The 19,603-nt window shown below is 58.4% G+C and overlaps 1 protein-coding gene across 1 annotated transcript in view; it reads right to left on the bottom strand.

Annotated features, from left to right (window-relative positions):
- Positions 1-319: 319 nt before the first annotated feature.
- The window catches only part of MAPK8IP2 (mitogen-activated protein kinase 8 interacting protein 2), a 36,793-nt gene continuing 17,509 nt past the window's right edge, over positions 320-19,603 (bottom strand). The window contains exons 4-12 of the mRNA XM_086886247.1: positions 19,247-19,343; positions 14,363-16,558; positions 12,480-12,555; positions 11,335-11,507; positions 7,227-7,336; positions 7,032-7,151; positions 5,800-5,870; positions 2,879-2,977; positions 320-1,408 (exon numbers count right to left, since the gene is read on the bottom strand). Coding sequence (XP_086742373.1) covers positions 1,336-1,408; positions 2,879-2,977; positions 5,800-5,870; positions 7,032-7,151; positions 7,227-7,336; positions 11,335-11,507; positions 12,480-12,555; positions 14,363-16,558; positions 19,247-19,343 — 3,015 coding nt within the window. The 3' untranslated portion in view covers positions 320-1,335. The remainder of the gene's footprint in view (positions 1,409-2,878; positions 2,978-5,799; positions 5,871-7,031; positions 7,152-7,226; positions 7,337-11,334; positions 11,508-12,479; positions 12,556-14,362; positions 16,559-19,246; positions 19,344-19,603) is intronic.

Genomic DNA, 19,603 nt, shown 5'->3' with positions numbered 1-19,603 from the left:
CCAGGCACAGCAGTGAGGAGGGGGCGGCCCCGGGACCCCCCCCCCCCCCCGCGGGGCCCGAGCTCGGTGGTGGCGGAGGGGGGTGGCGGGGTTGGGGACAGCCGGGGACACCGACACGAGGGGCAGCACACCCGCCACGGGGGGGAGGGGCAGCTCCGGGGGACATCGGGAGGATTTGGGGGTGCGTGATGCCCCTCCCCCCATCCCCCCCCCCCGAGCTGCTCCTGGACCCCCTCCCCCTCCCCCCCACCACCCCCGGTGTGTCCCCTCCCCCCCCCCCCCCCCCCCCCACCTCGGTGTCCCCAAAGCCGCGGTGTCCCCAAAGCCGCGGTGTCCCCCGGGCTGGCCGTGCTCATGCAGGGGGGGCTGCTCGGGCCGTGTCACCCCCCCCCCCCCGAGGGGACCCCCAGACCCCCGAGGGGACCCCCGAGAGGTGGGGGGGGAGGGGCAGAGGGGGGGCCGGGAGGTGACACCGAGGCCTTGGGGGGTCACACACAGAGTGACACCGAGCCCCGGGGGGTGTCACACACAGGGTGTCACACCAAGTCCCTGGGGGTGACACCCCGAGCCCCTGGGGTGACACTGAGCCCCTGGGGGTGTCACACACAGGGTGTCACACCAAGTCCCTGGGGGTGACAGCAGGTCCCTGAGGTGACACCGAGCCCCTGGGGGTGTCACACCGAGCCCCTGGGGGTGACATTAAGTCTCTGGGGTGACACCGAGCCCCTGGGGGTGTCACACACAGGGTGTCACACCGAGCCCCTGGGGGTGACACCGAGTCCCTGGGGGTGACACTGAGCCCCTGGGGGTGACACTGAGTCCCTGGGGGTGACAGCAGGTCCCTGGGGGTGTCACCCCGAGCCCTGGGGGTGTCACAGGGTGTCACACTGAGCCCCTGGGGGTGACACCGAGTCCCTGGGGGTGACACTGAGTCCCTGGGGGTGTCACACCGAGCCCTGGGGGTGTCACAGGGTGTCACACTGAGCCCCTGGGGGTGACAGCAGGTCCCTGGGGATGTCACCCCGAGCCCCTGGGGGTGTCACAGGGTGTCACCCCGAGCCCCTGGGGGTGACAGCAGGTCCCTGGGGGTGTCACAGGGTGTCACACTGAGCCCCTGGGGGTGACACCGAGTCCCTGGGGGTGACACTGAGTCCCTGGGGGTGTCACACCGAGCCCTGGGGGTGTCACAGGGTGTCACCCCGAGCCCCTGGGGGTGACAGCAGGTCCCTGGGGGTGTCACACCGAGCCCTGGGGGTGTCACAGGGTGTCACCCCGAGCCCCTGGGGGTGGCACGGGGGTGGCACCGTGGCGGGTGGCGGGGGTGGCAGGGGACCCCTACTCCAGGTAGATGTCCTCTGTGGGGCAGGCGTACTCCAGGTGCTCCTGGTAATATTCCTGAAACGCTCGGCTGAGGGGGGCAGCGGCGGGGACGGGGGGTCAGGGGGCGCCGAGTGCCCCCCAAAACCCCCGGACCCACCGAGACCCCCGGTGCTGGCACCCCCGGAACCCACAGCCCCCCCAGACCCCCCGAGACCCCCAGCCCCACCCCAGCCCCCCTGAGTCCCCCGAGGCCGAGCCCCCCAGCCCCCCTGACCCCCCGAGCCCCCCAGCCCCATCCCGCGCCCCCCGAGGCTGTGCCCCCCCAGCCCCCCCGAGACCCCCAGCCCCACCCCAGTCCCCGAGGCCGAGACCCCCAGCCCCATCCCGCACCCCCCGAGCCCCCCAGCCCCACCCCAGTCCCCGAGGCCGAGACCCCCAGCTCCCCTGACCCCCCGAGCCCCCCAGCTCCACCCCAGCCCCCCAAAATCTGCACCCCACCCCAGCATCGCCCCCCAAAAACACAGCCCCGCACCCGACAGCTGCTGGGCGCCCCCAAAGCTGCTCCTGGTGACCCCCAAACCCAATCCCCATGTCCCCCTGCCCCCCCTGACCTCCCGAGACCCCCAGCCCCACCCCATCCCCCGAGGCCGAGACCCCCAGCTCCCCTGACCCCCCGAGCCCCCCAGCTCCACCCCAGCCCCCCTGACCCCCTGAGCCCCCCAGCTCCACCCCGAGCCCCCCGAGACCGAGCCCTCCAGCCCCCCAGCCCCACTCTGAGCCCCCCGAGGCCGAGCCCCATTCAGGAGCACCCTTCCAGGGACCCCCACGGTGTCCCCCCGAGCCCCCCAGCCCCACCCGCGCCCCCCGAGCCCCCCACGCACCCCCAGCCCCCCAGCCCCTCTGAGCCCCCCAGCTCCACCCCGAGCCCCCCGAGACCGAGCCCCCCAGCCCCCCAGCCCCCCCCGAGCCCCACCCCAGCCCCTCTGAGCCCCCCAGCTCCACCCCAGCCCCTCTGAGCCCCCCAGCTCCACCCCGAGCCCCCCGAGACCGAGCCCCCCAGCCCCTCAGCCCCCCCCGAGCCCCACCCCAGCCCCTCTGAGCCCCCCAGCTCCACCCCGAGCCCCCCGAGCCCCCCAGCCCCCAGCCCCTCTGAGCCCCCCAGCCCCACCCGCGCCCCCCGAGCCCTCCAGCCCCCCAGCCCCCCCGAGCCCCCCAGCCCCACCCCAGCCCCTCGAGCCCTCCAGCCCCCCAGCCCCTCTGAGCCCCCCAGCCCCACTCCGCGCCCCCCGAGACCGAGCCCTCCAGCCCCTCTGAGCCCCCCAGCCCCACCCCAGCCCCTCGAGCCCCCGAGCCCCCCAGCCCCCCAGCCCCCCAGCCCCCCCGAGCCCCCCAGCCCCACCCGCGCCCCCCGAGACCGAGCCCCCCAGCCCCACCCCAGCCCCTCTGAGCCCCCCAGCCCCACCCCAGCCCCTCGAGCCCCCGAGTCCCCCGAGCCCCCCAGCCCCCCCGAGCCCCCGAGCCCCCCAGCCCCCCCGCGCCCCCCCAGCCCCCCACGCACCCCACACATTCGGCCACGTGTCTCATGGACTCCTGCGACACGAAGACGTGGCAGGCGAAGCGGCTCAGCACCGGGTGCTTGGTGATGAACCCGAAATAGCTGCGGGGGTTTGGGGGGGGGCAAAGCGGGCTCAGGGGGGCACCCCAAAACCTGCCCCGCCCGGGCCCTGCGAGGGGACACCCCCGAGAGACACGCCGGGGGCACCGGGAGCGGGCAGGGGGCTCTGGGGTGGCACCGTGGGGGTCTCTGGGAGGGCGGGGGGCCTTTGGGGTGCCCATGGATGGGGTGGGGTCTTTTGGGGGGTCACTGGATGGGGTGGGGTCCCTTGGGGTGCCCCTGAATTCGGTGGGGTCCCTTGGGGTGTTCCTGGATGGGGTGGGGGTCCCTTGGGGTGCCCATGGATAGAATGGGGTCTTTTGGGGTGCCCATGGATGGGGTGGGGGTCCCTTGGGATGTCCCTGGATGGGGTGGGGGTCCCTTGGGGTGTTCCTGAATTGGGTGGGGTCCTTTGGGGCGTCCCGGGTGGGGTTGGGGGTCCCTTGGGGGTGCCCCTGGATGGGGCAGGGGTCCCTTGGGGTGTCTCTGGATGGAGTGGAGGTTGTTGGGGTGCTCCTGAATTGGGTGGGGTCCTTTGGGGTGTCCTGGGGTGGGGTTGGGGGTCCCTTTGGGGTGCTTCTGATTTGGGTGGGGGTCCCTTGGGGTGCCTCTGAATTGGGTGGGGTCCTTTGGGGAGCCCATGTGTTGGTTTGGGGTCCCTTGGGGTGTCCCTGGATGGGGTGGGGGTCCCTTGGGGGTGCCCCTGGATAGGATGGGGGTCCTTTGGCGTGCCCCTGAATTGGTTGGGGGTCCCTTGGGGGTGTTCCTGGTGGGGCGGGGGTCCCCTGGGGATCCCATGGGTTGGTTTGGGGTCCCTTGGGGTGCCCCTGAATTGGTTGGGGTCCCTTGGGGTGTCCCTGGATGGGGCGGGGGTCCCTTGGGGTGTCCCTGGATGGTGTGGGGGTCCCTTGGGGTGCCCCTGGATGGGGTGGGGGTCCCTTGGGGTGTCCCTGGATGGGGTGGGGGTCCCTTGGGGGTGCCCCTGGATAGGATGGGGGTCCTTTGGGGTGCCCCTGAATTGGTTGGGGGTCCCTTGAGGGTGTTCCTGGTGGGGCGGGGGTCCCCTGGGGATCCCATGGGTTGGTTTGGGGTCCCTTGGGGTGCCCCTGAATTGGTTTGGGGTCCCTTGGGGGTGCCCCTGGCAGGGCGGGGGTCCCTTGGGGTGCCCCTGGATGGTGTGAGGGTCCCCTGGGGATCCCATGGGTTGGTTTGGGGTCCCTTGGGGTGTCCCTGGATGGGGCGGGGGTCCCTTGGGGGTGTCCCTGGTGGGGCGGGGGTTCCTTGGGGTGCCCCTGGATGGGGCAGGGGTCCCTTGGGGTATCCCTGGATGGGGTGGGGGTCCCTTGGGGTGTCTCTGGATGGGGTGGGGGTCCCTTGGGGTGCCCCTGAATTGGTTGGGGGTCCCTTGGGGTATCCCTGGATGGGGTGGGGGTCCCTTGGGGTGTCCCTGGATGGTGTGGGGGTCCCTTGGGGTGCCCCTGAATTGGTTGGGGTCCCTTGGGGTGTCCCTGGATGGGGTGGGGGTCCCTTGGGGTGCCCCTGGATGGGGTTGGGGGTCCCTTGGGGATCCCATGGGTTGGTTGGGGGTCCCTTGGGGTGCCCCTGGATGGGGTGAGGTTCCCTTGGGGTGCCCCTGAATTGGTTTGGGGTCCCTTGGGGGTGCCCCTGGCAGGGCGGGGGTCCCTTGGGGTGCCCCTGGATGGTGTGAGGGTCCCTTGGGGATCCCATGGGTTGGTTTGGGGTACCTTGGGGGTGCCCCTGGATGGGGCGGGGGTCCCTTGGGGTGTCCCTGGATGGGGTGGGGGTCCCTTGGGGTGTCCCTGGATGGGGTGGGGGTTCCTTGGGGTGCCCCTGAATTGGTTGGGGGTCCCTTGGGGTGCCCCTGGATGGTGTGGGGGTCCCTTGGGGTGTCCCTGGATGGGGTGGGGGTCCCTTGGGGATCCCATGGGTTGGTTGGGGGTCCCTTGGGGTATCCCTGGATGGGATGGCGGTCCCTTGGGGTGCCCCTGAATTGGTTTGGGGTCCCTTGGGGTGCCCCTGGATGGGGTGGGGGTCCCTTGGGGTGTCCCTGGATGGGGTGGGGGTCCCTTGGGGTGTCCCTGGATGGGGTGGGGGTCCCTTGGGGGTGTCCCTGGATGGGGTGGGGGTCCCTTGGGGGTGTCCCTGGATGGTGTGGGGGTCCCTTGGGGTGCCCCTGGATGGTGTGAGGGTCCCCTGGGGATCCCATGGGTTGGTTTGGGGTCCCTTGGGTGTGCCCCTGGATGGGGTGAGGGTTCCTTGGGGTGTCCCTGGATGGGGTGAGGTTCCCTTGGGGTGCCCCTGGCAGGGTGGCGGTCCCTTGGGGTGCCCCTGAATTGGTTTGGGGTCCCTTGGGGGTGCCCCTGGCAGGGCGGGGGTCCCTTGGGGTGCCCCTGGATGGTGTGAGGGTGCCCTGGGGATCCCATGGGTTGGTTTGGGGTACCTTGGGGTGCCCCTGGATGGGGTTGAGGGTCCCTTGGGGGTGTCCCTGGTGGGGCGGGGGTCCCCTGGGGATCCCATGTGTTGGTTTGGGGTCCCTTGGGGTGCCCCTGGATGGGGCGGGGGTCCCTTGGGGTGCCCCTGGATGGGGTGGGGGTCCCTTGGGGATCCCATGGGTTGGTTGGGGGTCCCTTGGGTGTGCCCCTGGATGGGGTGGGGGTTCCTTGGGGGTGTCCCTGGATGGGGTGGGGGTCCCTTGGGGTGCCCCTGGATGGGGGTCCCTTGGGGTGCCCCTGGATGGGGTTGGGGGTCCCTTGGGGGTGTCCCTGGTGGGGCGGGGGTCCCCCAGGCCACCCCGGGGGTCTCACCAGCTGTTCCGGGGGTGGCACCCGCAGAAGGAGATGTTCTTCATCTGGAAGAAGTGGCTGCAGCGCTCCAGCTGCCGGGGGATGGGGCGGAGGGGAGGCTCCAGCTCAGCTCTGCCCCCCGAAATCTGCACCCCACCCCAGCATCGCCCCCCAAAAACACAGCCTCGCACCCGACAGCCGCTGGGCACCCCCAAAGCTGCTCCGTGCACCTCCTGGTGACCCCCAAACCCCGAGCCCTGAGCCCCTCATCACCCTCAAATCCACCCCTGTCTTCCTCCTGTCCTGGTGACCCCAAACCCGGAGCCCTGTACTCCACATCCTGGTCACCCCCAAACCTTCTTCTGTCCTCTCCTGGTCACCCCCAAATCTTCTCCCATCCCCTCCTGGTGACCCCCAAGGTCTCCTGTCCCCAGGGATCCCAAACTTTCTCCTGTCCCCTCCTGATTACCCCCCAAGCCCTCCCATCCCTGGTGTCCCCAAACCTTCTCCATCCCTGCTGACCCCAAACCCTTCTCCATCCCTGCTGACCCCAACCCTTCTCCATCCCTGCTGACCCCAAACCCTTCTCCATCCCTGCTGACCCCAAACCCTTCTCCATCCCTGCTGACCCCAAACCCTTCTCCATCCCTGCTGACCCCAAACCTCCTGTCCACAGTGACCCCAAACCCTTCTCCATCCCAGCTGACCCCAAACCTCCTGTCCACAGTGACCCCAACCCTTCTCCATCCCTGCTGACCCCAACCCTTCTCCATCCCTGCTGACCCCAACCCTTCTCCATCCCGGTGACCCCAACCCTTCTCCCATTCCAGCTGACCCCAACACTTCTCCATCCCTGGTGTCCCCAACCCTTCTCCATCCCTGCTGACCCCAACCCTTCTCCATCCCTGGTGACCCCAACCCTTCTCCATCCCCGGTGACCCAAACCCTTCTCCATCCCTGCTGACCCCAAACCCTTCTCCATCCCTGCTGACCCCAACCCTTCTCCATCCCTGGTGACCCCAACCCTTCTCCATCCCTGCTGACCCCAACCCTTCTCCATCCCTGCTGACCCCAAACCCTTCTCCATCCCTGCTGACCCCAAACCTCCTGTCCACAGTGACCCCAAACCCTTCTCCATCCCGGTGACCCCAAACCCTTCTCCATCCCTGCTGACCCCAACCCTTCTCCACCCCGGCTGACCCCAAACCCTTCTCCATCCCCGGTGACCCCAACCCTTCTCCATCCCGGCTGACCTCGCGCTCGGGGCCGTACTCGGTGACGCTCAGGATGAGTTTGATGCCCTGCAGGGTCACCTCCAGCTCGCAGCTGGCCGGGGGCCGCAGGTGCACCGTCAGCTTCCTGGTGGTGGCGATCTGGGGTGGGGGGACGGCGAGGGGTCAGCGGGGGTCCCTCCGCCGGCCGCGGGGGTCCGGCCGCCCCCTCCTCACCTTCTGCATGGCGGCGCACAGGATGCCGTTGCCCTGGTGGTACGGGACCTCCACGGAGCCCAGGAACTGCACCGAGAAGCGCTCGAGCCAGCGCGGGTTCCGCCGCAGGCCTGGGCGAGGAACGGGACCCGCCAGTGAGGGGAAATGTGGCGGGGGAGTTAATTATAAATTAATTATTATTAGCGTTATTTAATTATAATTCATTTTTTTATAATGTAAAAACCGCGCTCTGGCCACCTGTGAGTGACCAGAAATCCAGCGGGGGAGTTAATTATAAATTAATTATTATTAGCGTCATTTAATTATAATGCATTATTTTATAATGTCAAAACGGCGCTCCGGCCGCCTGCGAAATCCAGCGGGGGAGTTAATTATAAATTAATTATTATTAGCGTTATTTAATAATAATTCATTATTTTATAATGTAAAAACCGCGCTCTGGCCACCTGTGAGTGACCAGAAATCCAGCAGGGGAGTTAATTATAAATTAATTATTATTAGCGTCATTTAATTATAATGCATTATTTTATAATGTCAAAACGGCGCTCCGGCCGCCTGCGAAATCCAGCGGGGGAGTTAATTATAAATTAATTATTATTAGCGTTATTTAATAATAATTCATTATTTTATAATGTAAAAACCGCGATCTGGCCACCTGTGAGTGACCAGAAATCCAGCAGGGGAGTTAATTATAAATTAATTATTATTAGCGTTATTTAATTATAATTCATTATTTTATAATGTAAAAACCGCGCTCTGGCCACCTGTGAGTGACCAGAAATCCAGCAGGGGAGTTAATTATAAATTAATTATTATTAGCGTTATTTAATTATAATTCATTATTTTATAATGTCAAAACGGCGCTCCGGCCGCCTGCGAAATCCAGCGGGGGAGTTAATTATAAATTAATTATTATTAGCGTTATTTAATAATAATTCATTATTTTATAATGTAAAAACCGCGCTCTGGCCACCTGTGAGTGACCAGAAATCCAGCAGGGGAGTTAATTATAAATTAATTATTATTAGCGTTATTTAATTATAATTCATTATTTTATAATGTAAAAACCGCGCTCTGGCCACCTGTGAGTGACCAGAAATCCAGCAGGGGAGTTAATTATAAATTAATTATTATTAGCGTTATTTAATTATAATTCATTATTTTATAATGTCAAAACGGCGCTCCAGACACCGTAACCCGTGAGTGACCAGAAAACCGGTGGGTGAGTTAATTATAAATTAATTATTATTAGCGTTATTTAATTATAATTCATTATTTTATAATGTAAAAACCGCGCTGCGGCCACCCGCCAGTGACCAGAAAACCGGTGGGTGAGTTAATTATAAATTAATTATAGATATAAATAATAAATAAATAATAAATAAATAATATATAAATAATATATAAATAACAAATAATATATAAATATATATATAAAATATATATTTATATTGTATTATTATTATATATACAGTAAAAATATATAAATAATAAATTAAATAATTCATTATTTTATAATGTAAAAACTGCGCTGCGGCCGCCCGCGAGTGACCAGAAAACCGGTGGGTGAGTTAATCATAAATTAATTAAAAATTAGCATTATTTAATTACGATTTGTTATTTCATAGTGTAAAAACCGTGCTCCAGCAGCTGGAATCCGCAAGTGACAGGAAAAGTGGTGGGTCTGAGTTATAAATTAATTATTAATTAGTGTTATTCGATTATAATTTGTTACCTTATAATGTAAAAACCGCGCTGTCGACTGGATGACCAGCAGGTGGGTGGGTGTGAGTTAATTAGAAATTAATTATTAATTAGAATTATTTAATTACAATTTGTTATTTTATAACATAAAAACAGCGCTCCGGCCTCCCGCCAGTGACCGGAAAACCCGCAGGTGAGTTAATTATAAATTAATTATAAATATAAATAATAAATAAATAATAGATAAATAATAGATAAATAATAAATAATATTTAAATAATAAATAAATAATATATAAATATATATAAAATATATATTAGTATTATTTTATATATGTATAGTAAAAATATATAAATAATAAATTAAATAATAAATTATTTTATAATTAATATTAAAAAAAAACAGCAGGTGAGTTAATTATAAATTAATTATTATTAGCATTAATTACAATTTGTTATTTTATAATAGAAAAACCATGCTCCGGACGCCGGAACACGCGAGTGACCGGAAAACCGATGGGTGGGTGTGAGTTAATTATAAATTAATTATTAATTAGCGTTATTTAATTATCATTTGTAATTTAATAATGTAAAAACCGCGTCATCAACTCAACGGGCGGCGTCCGGTTGTGTGTTAGTTATAAATTAGCGTTAATAAATTAATATTAGTAATTTTATAATGTAAAAACCACTCTTGGATCAGAAAACTGGCGGGTGGGTGGGTGTTAGTTATAAATTAATTATTAATTAGCATTATGTCATTATAATTCATAATATTATATATATATATAAAATCTATTATATAGAATATACAATTATACTATATTATATTACATTACATTATATTATATTATACTATATTATACTATATATTATATTATATTATATTATACAATATTATACAATAATATATATTGTAAATATATAAATATATATAAACAAATATTTATATATTTATATTAAATATAAAAAATCTAAAATGTTATGATATACATAGTATATGTATAAATTTATATGATACATATATCTATTTCAGATATATAAATATATATTAAAAATATAATGTAATGTAATATGATAATATGATATAATAATATAACAATATAATAATATAATATAATATAATATAATATAATATAATATAATATAGTATAATATAGTATAATATAATATAATATAATATAATATAATATAATATAATATAATATAATATAATATAATATAATATAATATAATATAATATAATATAATATAATATAATATAATATAATATAATATAATAGACAATGCAAAACTTTTACCAATTTTTACAAGTTTCTCACAGGGAGAAAGTGCCAAAACCGCCGTAAATTTTGGCTTTGACATTTTTTAGAACCAAGGAGTTGCTGCAGCTTCAGGCACAGAAATTTTAACCAGCAGCGAATCGATGGAGCAATTCTGGTGCTTCATTAACTGAACCTTAATTAATTGAATAATTAACCCTGATATGGAAATGGACCAGAAGTTAAAATAATATCTATCTATCTATCTATCTATCTATCTATCTATCTATCTATCTATCAAATATATAAAATATATATGAATATAAATAAATATATTATAAATAAATAGATATACAAAATATATTTTTAAATTGATAAATTCTAACTATATAAATATTTATTTATATATATGTATTATATTTATTTTTATTTTTATTTTTTATTTATTTATATTTGTATTTATTTTTTAAAATGTATTAATATTTAAATTTATTTGTCAGTTTTATTTATTTATTTTATTAGTTATTTATAAATGTATAAATTTGCATTTATATAAATTCATATTTATAAATATATAAATTATATATTATAATATATATAATATATATATATAAAAATATAAAAAATATATTATAAATAAATATATATTTAAAATATTTTTAAATATATAAATTATAACTGTATAAATATTTATTTATATTTATTTAGTTTTTATTTTTATTTTTATTTTTATTTATTTAGTTTTATTTTTATTACTTATTTATATTTATTTATTATTTATATTTATTTGTTATTTACAAACATATCAATTTTTATTTATATAAATTTATATTTATAAATATATTAATTATATATTATTAACATATCTACAATATATAAAAATAAATAAAAATATATCTATATAATTTACATATATAATAATGTATATAAAATTTATTATAAAGTTATAAAATTAAAAGTTATAAAAATATAAAACTCATGACTTGGAGTCCATCTTGGGTGGAGCCTCAGCCACACCCAAACTCCCTCCTTTAATAAACCCCAACTTCATCCCTTCAACTCTCCCCAACCTCCACTCCAGAACCTTCTGGAAACATCTCCAAGACCCCTCCCCAAATTTTTTGGGGTTCCCCACGCTCCTACCGATGATGTCACGGGCCTGTCCCACCACCTCGTGGGCGTAGAAGGCCGGGAAGATGCCGCGCTCGCCCGTCCGCATGTTGTAGCCGCGGTACCAGTAATCGTCCTCCTCCAGCTCCACCAGGATGGGATCGTCCACGTCCAGCTCCAGCTCGTCCTCGTGGCGCGGGATGAACCTGGGGGGACGCCACCACCCGCGGGGTGGGAACCCGCCCGGAGACCCAGAGTCACGGCTCGGCACGGCGCGGCTCAGCAGTGACGCAATGGCACCTCATGGGCACCCCAAAGTCACCTCATGGTCACCCTAAAGTCACCTCATGGGCACCCCAAAGTCACCTCCTGGGCAGCTCAAAGTCACCTCATGGTCACCCCAATGTCACCTCCTGGTCACCCCAAAGTCACCTCATGGTCACCCCAAAGTCACCTCATGGGCACCTCAAAGTCACCTCATGGTCACCCTAAAGTCACCTCATGGTCACCCCAAAGTCACCTCATGAGCAGCTCAAAGTCACCTCCTGGACACCCCAAAGTCACCTCATGGTCACCCCAAAGTCACCTCATGAGCAGCTCAAAGTCACCTCATGGTCACCCCAAAGTCACCTCATGAGCAGCTCAAAGTCACCTCATGGACACCCCAATGTCACCTCCTGGGCAGCTCAAAGTCACCTCATGGTCACCCTAAAGTCACCTCATGGTCACCCTAAAGTCAGCTCCTGGGCACCTCAAAGTCACCTCCTGGTCACCCCAAAGTCACCTCATGGGCACCTCAAAGTCACCTCATGGTCACCCCAAAGTCACCTCATGGGCACCTCAAAGTCACCTCATGGTCACCCTAAAGTCACCTCCTGGACACCCCAAAGTCACCTCATGGTCACCCCAAAGTCACCTCATGGACACCCCAAATTCACCTCATGGTCACCCCAAATTCACCTCATGGTCACCCCAAAGTCACCTCATGGTCACCCTGATCCCATCCCCCTTCACCTCCTGGTCCCCCCAAACCCACCCCTGTGGTGGCACCCCCATAACCCAGGGGGCCCTGAGGTGGCACTGGGGGACCCTGGGGTGGCACCGGAGGGTGCTGGGTGGCCCCGGCAGGGACAGGGGGTCCCTCGGGGTGCCCCGGGTGTCACCTGGGGTGGCCTCACCTGAAGACGGCGCGGTGGGTCTGCTCCCGCTCCTCGCCGTTCACCGTGCACGAGAACAGCCCGAAGGACTCTGTGCCTGTGGGGACAGCCATGGCAGGGACAGGGGACAGGGCCACCAACCCCGTGGGGACAGGGGATATCCATGGCAGGGACAGGGGACAGGGCCACCCCCATGGGGACAGGGGACAACCATGGCAGGGACAGGGGACAGGGCCACCAACCCCATGGGGACAGGGGATATCCATGGCAGGGACAGGGGACAGGGGACAGGGGACAGGGGACAGGGGACAGCCATGGCAGGGACAGGGGACAGGGGACATGGGACAGGGGACAGCCATGGCAGGGACAGGGGACAGGGGACAGCCATGGCAGGGACAGGGGACAAGGGACAGGGCGACCACTGTGGGCACAGTGACACCACCATGGGGACAGGGCCACCCCCGTGGGGACAGTGACAGCACCATAGGGACAGTGCCACACCCATGGGGACAGTGGCATCCCCCCACAGGGACACTGCTGCCCCTGCAGGGACAGAGGACAACTGCCACCCCCGTGGGGAGAGGGGACAGCCATGCCAGGGGCACGGGGGACACTGCCAGCCCTACTGGAACAGTGCCACCCTCGTGGGGACACTGCCACCTCCATGGGGACAGTGCCACCCCCACGGGGACAGGGGACAGCCATGGCAGGGATGCGGGGGACAGCTGCCAACCCTATAGGGGACACTGCCACCCCCACAGGTCACTGTGGTCACTGTGCATCTGCCTCGTCCCCGTGCCATGTCACGACATGCCGTGACACATCGTGACACATTGTGACACCATCGTGACACCATCGTGACACCATCGTGACACCATCATGACATGCCGTGACACATCGTGACACCATCGTGACACCATCGTGACACATCACGACACCATCGTGACACATCGTGACACCATCGTGACACATCGTGACCCATCATGACACCATCGTGACACATCGTGACACCATCGTGACACATCGTGACACATCGTGACACCATCGTGACACATCACGACACCATCATGACACCATCGTGACACCATCGTGACACCATCGTGACACATCATGACACATCAAGACACCATCGTGACACATCGTGACACATCGTGACACCATCGTGACACCATCGTGACACATCGTGACACATCGTGACACATCGTGGCACATTGTGACACATCGTGACACCATCGTGACACCATCGTGACATGGGAATGGGACAGGACAGGGAGGGCAGCTGGTGTGAGAAGAGCCGGGACAGCACGGCATGACATGTCGTGACATGCAGTGACATATCGTGTGACATGCCGTGACATACCACGTGACATATCGTGTGACATGCTGTGACATATCACGTGACATATCATGTGACATGCTGTGACATGTGGTGACATATCGTGACATGCCGTGACATATCATGACATGCTGTGACGTACTGTGACATGCTGTGACATATCACGACGTGCCATGACATATCGCGTGACATGCCGTGACGTATCGTGACATCCTGTGACATATCACAACATGCTGTGACATATCGCGTGACATGCCGTGACATACCCCAACATGCCATGACATATCACGACATCCCATGACATACCACAACATGCTGTGACATATCATGACATGCCGTGACATATCGCGACATGCTGTGACATACCACGACATGCCGTGACATATCGCGAAATCCCATGGCATATCGCGACATCCCACGACATATCGCGACATGCCGCGACGTACCACCACAGGGTACGGGGACCGGCTGGGGCAGGACACGGAGGGCAGGCGACGCGCCAGCATCACACGGCCCGGCCCGGGTGACGCCGCCACGCGTCGCGACGCGTCGCGACGCCGCCACTTACTGGAGGAGCGCGAGGTGCTGTTGACGAAGACGTTGAGGAACTTCTTGGAGAACTGCAGGTCGGCCTCGGGGGACGAGTCCTCGGAGGAGCTGCGCCCGTCGGGGGCCACCAGCCCGTCCCCGAAGGCCACCTCGTCGTCGCAGGCCCTCAGGATGTCGCTGTCGTCGCTGAGCACGGACGTGCAGCGCCGCAGGCTGACCAGCTCCAGCTGCGTGTGCTCGTCCACCACCAGCGTGTACTTGACCGAGTCGTAGGCCAGCGACTCGTCCAGCGCCGGCGGCTCCGGCGCCTCCCCGGCCGGGCTCCCCCGGCGCGGGGTCACCAAGGCCGGCTCGGTCTCCTCCAAGGTCATGGCGAAGCCGCGGTTGGTCTTGGCCGTGGACACATCCAGCGCGGCGGGGTCGGCGTCGGGCGCTAACCGGACGTCGTCGATCATGGAGTCGGCCTCCAGCACGCTCGAGTCCAGGTCCCCGTCGAGGGCCCAGCGCCGGGGGCTGGCTGGGCGGCGATCCCCGACGGTGACGGCCGGCTCGGTGCCCGGGGACGCCCGCGGTGGCGGCGCCGGGCGGCAGCCCAAGGTGGCCAGGACCTCGGAGGCGTCCAGGCGGCCAAGGGCGACGGGGCGTCCGGGGCACACGGGAGCGATGGTGTCGTTGGTGGGGTTGCTGAGGAACAGGAAAGGCCCCGGCTCCTCGGCCGGCGGCTCCGGCGGCGGCTCGGCGGCCGCGTGCTCGGCCTCGGCCAGGGAGCTGCGCAGCGTCTCCATGTCCACCAGCTCGATGGCGCCGCGTTGGCACCGCGACGCCGCCGTCGCCGCCGCGTCGCCCAGCGCCACCGGCGAGTCCCGCGGGCCCGGCTCCTCGTCCAGCGCCTCGCTCAGGATCTCGGGCTCCAGGTCGGAGGCGGGCGAGATGGTGTCGCACAGCGAGTGGCTGTTCTGGAAACACTCATCCGGGCACTTGATGGGGTACGAGCCCTCCGAGATCATCTTGTTCACCAGGTTGCTGAGCAGCCACGGCGAGTCCGAGTCCTCGCTCAGGTCGGGCTCCGACTCCGAGTCGGAGTCGTACTCGCTGTTGTCCTCCTCGTCCGCCTCGGGCATCAGCTTGGGCCCCACGGGCAGGTAGAAGGAGCGGCGGATGCTCTCCAGGCCGTGGTCGGGGTCGATCTTCAGGTCCAGGGGGCTGGCGCTGGACACGTCGGTCTGGCCCTCGGGCGCGGGGCCGTCGGCCGGGTCCAGGCTGTCGTAGTAGGCGTCCATCTTCAGCTCGGCCAGGCTCTCCCTCCTGACCACGCCGCGCTCCGGCTGGCCCCTCTCGGCCGCCTCCTCCTCGTCCTCCTTGCCCTTGTCCAGCAGCAGCGAGTCCTTGATGCCCAGCAAGCCGGGCGCCTCCAGCTCGGGCTCCAGCTCGCCCTCGGAGCCGGGCGAGCTCGCCTCCTCGATGGAATTGGTCAGGTGCGACGAGCGGCCGCTGCTGCTGTCGCTGCTCAGGTCCAGCTCGGTCTCCGAGATGGACGAGATCATGTTGCTGACCAGGCGCCCGCCGGCGAAAGCCGCCTCCAGCTCCCCGTCCACGTCCGAGTCGGAGCCGGGCGAGCTCAGCTCGTCCCCGCGGCGCCCGCCGGGCAGGAAGGGCTTGGCCGTGCGGCTCGTCAGGTCGGCCTCGATGCCCGGGTCCGAGGAGGGCGAGGTGGTCTCCGAGGAGCCCGAGGGGTGGCCGCGCACGCTGGCGGCCCGGCCGGACCGGGGGCCCTCCCCGTCGGAGCTGAGCGGCTCCGCGGGAGCCCCGTCCCGCTCCGGCCTCACCGGGGGCTGCGGCCGCGGGCGGGGGGACCCCGGGCTGCCTCCGCCGCCTGCCCGGGGCTGCGTGGGGGCCTGGGGGGCGGCCTGGGGCGGGGGGGCGGCGTCGGGGGGAGCCGCGGGCCCTGTTGGAGAGAGACGGGGGTGAGGAGGAGGGGGCGTCTGGCGGGGGCGCGGCGGGGAGAGCGGAGCTCGGAGCGCAGCAGAGATGAGGTTCATGTTAAAATCGGGCGCGGCCCTCGGGGGCGATGGGTTACCATGTGCCAGGGACTCGGGGCTGTTGCCTTGCGAGTCCAGGGGGGAGGGCGGCAGCGAGGGGGGGGCCCCCCCCCCGGGGCCCGGCGGGCTCTCCAGGCAGGGTCCGTCCAGGATGCAGGCGTGGGGGGACGAGTGTCCTGCGGGGAGGGGGGACACGGAGATGGGGTCACGGTGGGAGCTGCGGTGTCACGTCCTGCCGCTGCACCCCACTGCCACACCCGCAGTGTGTCACCCCAGTGTCACACCCCACTGTCACACCCAGTGTCACACCCCACTGCCACACCCGCAGTGTGTCACCCCAGTGTCACACCCCACTGTCACACCCAGTGTCACATCCAGTGTCACACCCCACTGTCACACCCGCAGTGTGTCACCCCAGTGTCACACCCCACTGTCACACCCAGTGTGTCACCCCAGTGTCACACCCCAGTGTCACGCCTGCAGTGTGTCACCCCAGTGTCACCCCACTGTCACACCCAGTGTCACACCCCACTGTCATACCCAGTGTCACATCCAGTGTCACCCCAGTGTCACACCCCATTGTCACACCTCACTGTCACATCCAGTGTCACACCCCACTGTCACACCTGCAGTGTGTCACCCCAGTGTCACCCCACTGTCACACCCCAGTGTCACACCCCACTGTCACACCTGCAGTGTGTCACCCCAGTGTCACCCCACTGTCACACCTCAGTGTCACACCCCACTGACACGCCTGCTGCGTGTCACCCCAGTGTCACACCTCACTGTCACACCCAGTGTCACATCCACTGTCACACCCCACTGTCACACCCGCAGTGTGTCACCCCAGTGTCACACCCCACTGTCACACCCCACTGACACACCCAGTGTCACATCCAGTGTCACACCCCACTGTCACACCCAGTGTCACATCCAGTGTCACACCCCACTGTCACACCTGTAGTGTGTCATCCCAGTGTCACACCCCACTGTCACACCTTACTGTCACATCCAGTGTCACATCCAGTGTCACACCCCACTGTCACACCCCAGTGTCACACCCCACTGTCACACCCCAGTGTCACACCCCACTGACACGCCTGCAGTGTGTCACCCCAGTGTCACAACCCACTGTCACACCTCACTGTCACACCCCAGTGTCACACCCTACTGTCACACCCCACTGTCACACCCGTCACACCCCACTGTCACATCCAGTGTCACACCCCCATGTCACACCTGCGCTGTCACACCCCAGTGCTACACCGAGTGCCACACCCCACTGTCACACCCAGTGTCACACCCAGTGCCACACCCCGCTGTCACACCTGCACTGTCACACCCAACTGTCACACCGAGTGCCACACCCCACTGTCACACCCCTGTGTCACACCCCAGTGTCACATCCAGTGTCACACCCCACTGTCACACCCACTGTCACATCCAGTGTCACACCCCACTGCCACACCTGCAGTGTGTCACACCTCACTGTCACACCCAGTGCCACACCCCACTGTCACACCTTACTGTCACATCCAGTGTCACATCCAGTGAGACACCCACTACCACACCCCACTGTCAAACCCCACTGTCACACCCATGTCACACCCCAGTGCCACACCATGTCACACCAACTGTCACACCTGATGCCACACCCCAGTGCCACACCCCACTGTCACCTGCCAGTCACTCCCCTCTGTCACCTCTCAGTGCCACACCCCACTGTCACACCCCACTGTCACACCCCAGTGTCACACCCACACTGCCACACCTATGTCACACCCGTGTCACACCTCACTGTCACCCCACACTGTCATTCCCCAGTGCCACACCCAAGTGCCACACCCACACTGTCACATCCCAGTGCCACCCCCCAGTGTCACACCCACTGCCACACCCCACTGTGACACCTGCACTGTCACACCCCAGTGCCACACCCATGTCACACCCACACTGTCACACCCCACTGTCACACCCACGACCACACCCCAGTGGCACACCCCACTGTGACACCTGCACTGTCACACCCCAATGCCACACCCCAGTGCCACACCCCACTGCCACACCCACACTGTCACACCCACTGCCACACCCCACTGTGACACCTGCACTCACACTCCAGTGCCACAACCATGTCACACCCACACTGCCACACCCCGGTGTCACACGCACACTGCCACACCCACACTGCCACACCCGCACTGTCACACCCGTATCACACCCACTGTCATCCCCCAGTGTCACACCCCCATGCCACACCCACACTGTCACATCCCAGTGCCACACCCCACTGTCACACCCACTGCCACACCCCACTGTGACACCTGCACTGTCACATCCCAGTGCCACACCCCACTGTCACCCTGCAGTACCACACCCGTGTCACACCCGTGTCACACCCACTGTCACCCCACCCTGTCACCCTGCAGTGCCAGACCCGTGTCACACCCGTGTCACACCCACTGTCACCCCACCCTGTCACCCTGCAGTGCCAGACCCGTGTCACACCCGTGTCACACCCACTGTCACCCCACCCTGTCACCCTGCAGTGCCACACCCATGTCACACCCGTGTCACCCCACACTGTCACCCTGCAGTGCCACACCCGTGTCACACCCGTGTCACCCCACACTGTCACCCTGCGGTGCCACACCCATGTCACACCCATGCCACACCCCACTGTCACCCTGCAGTGCCACCCCCGTGTCACACCCGTGTCACCCCACACTGTCACCCTGCAGTGCCACCCCCGTGTCACACCCGTGTCACCCCACACTGTCACCCCGCAGTGCCACCCCCGTGTCACACCCGTGTCACACCCGTGTCACCCCACACTGTCACCCCGCAGTGGCGGGGCCACTCACCGGTGTGTGAGGAGGAGGAGGAGGAGGAAGAGCGCTGCAGCAGCGCCTCCTGCCAGCTGGGCCGGGCCGCGAAGCCGCCGTTGTTGTTCAGGGAATCCTGGGGACAGAGAACGGGGGGGCTCGGGGTGACACCCCTGCCTGGGGACACCCGGGAGGACACCTGGGGGACACCGGGGACAGCGCGGGGGGCTCGGGGGTGTGCAGGGTTTATCCTGAGTGGGGCCACCACATCCCTGAATCACGCGCCAGGAGCCGGGAACAGCGTGGGGTGGGGTGACGTGGGGTGGGTGACACAGGGTGTGTGACACGGGGTGACATGGTGTGAGGTGGCATGGGGTGACACGGGGTGGCCCTGTG

Source organism: Cyanistes caeruleus, chromosome 4 (assembly GCF_971803275.1).
Source record: "Cyanistes caeruleus chromosome 4, bCyaCae1.hap1.1, whole genome shotgun sequence".
Lineage (NCBI taxonomy): Eukaryota > Metazoa > Chordata > Aves > Passeriformes > Paridae > Cyanistes > Cyanistes caeruleus.
This window is presented reverse-complemented; position numbering and strand designations above follow the sequence as displayed.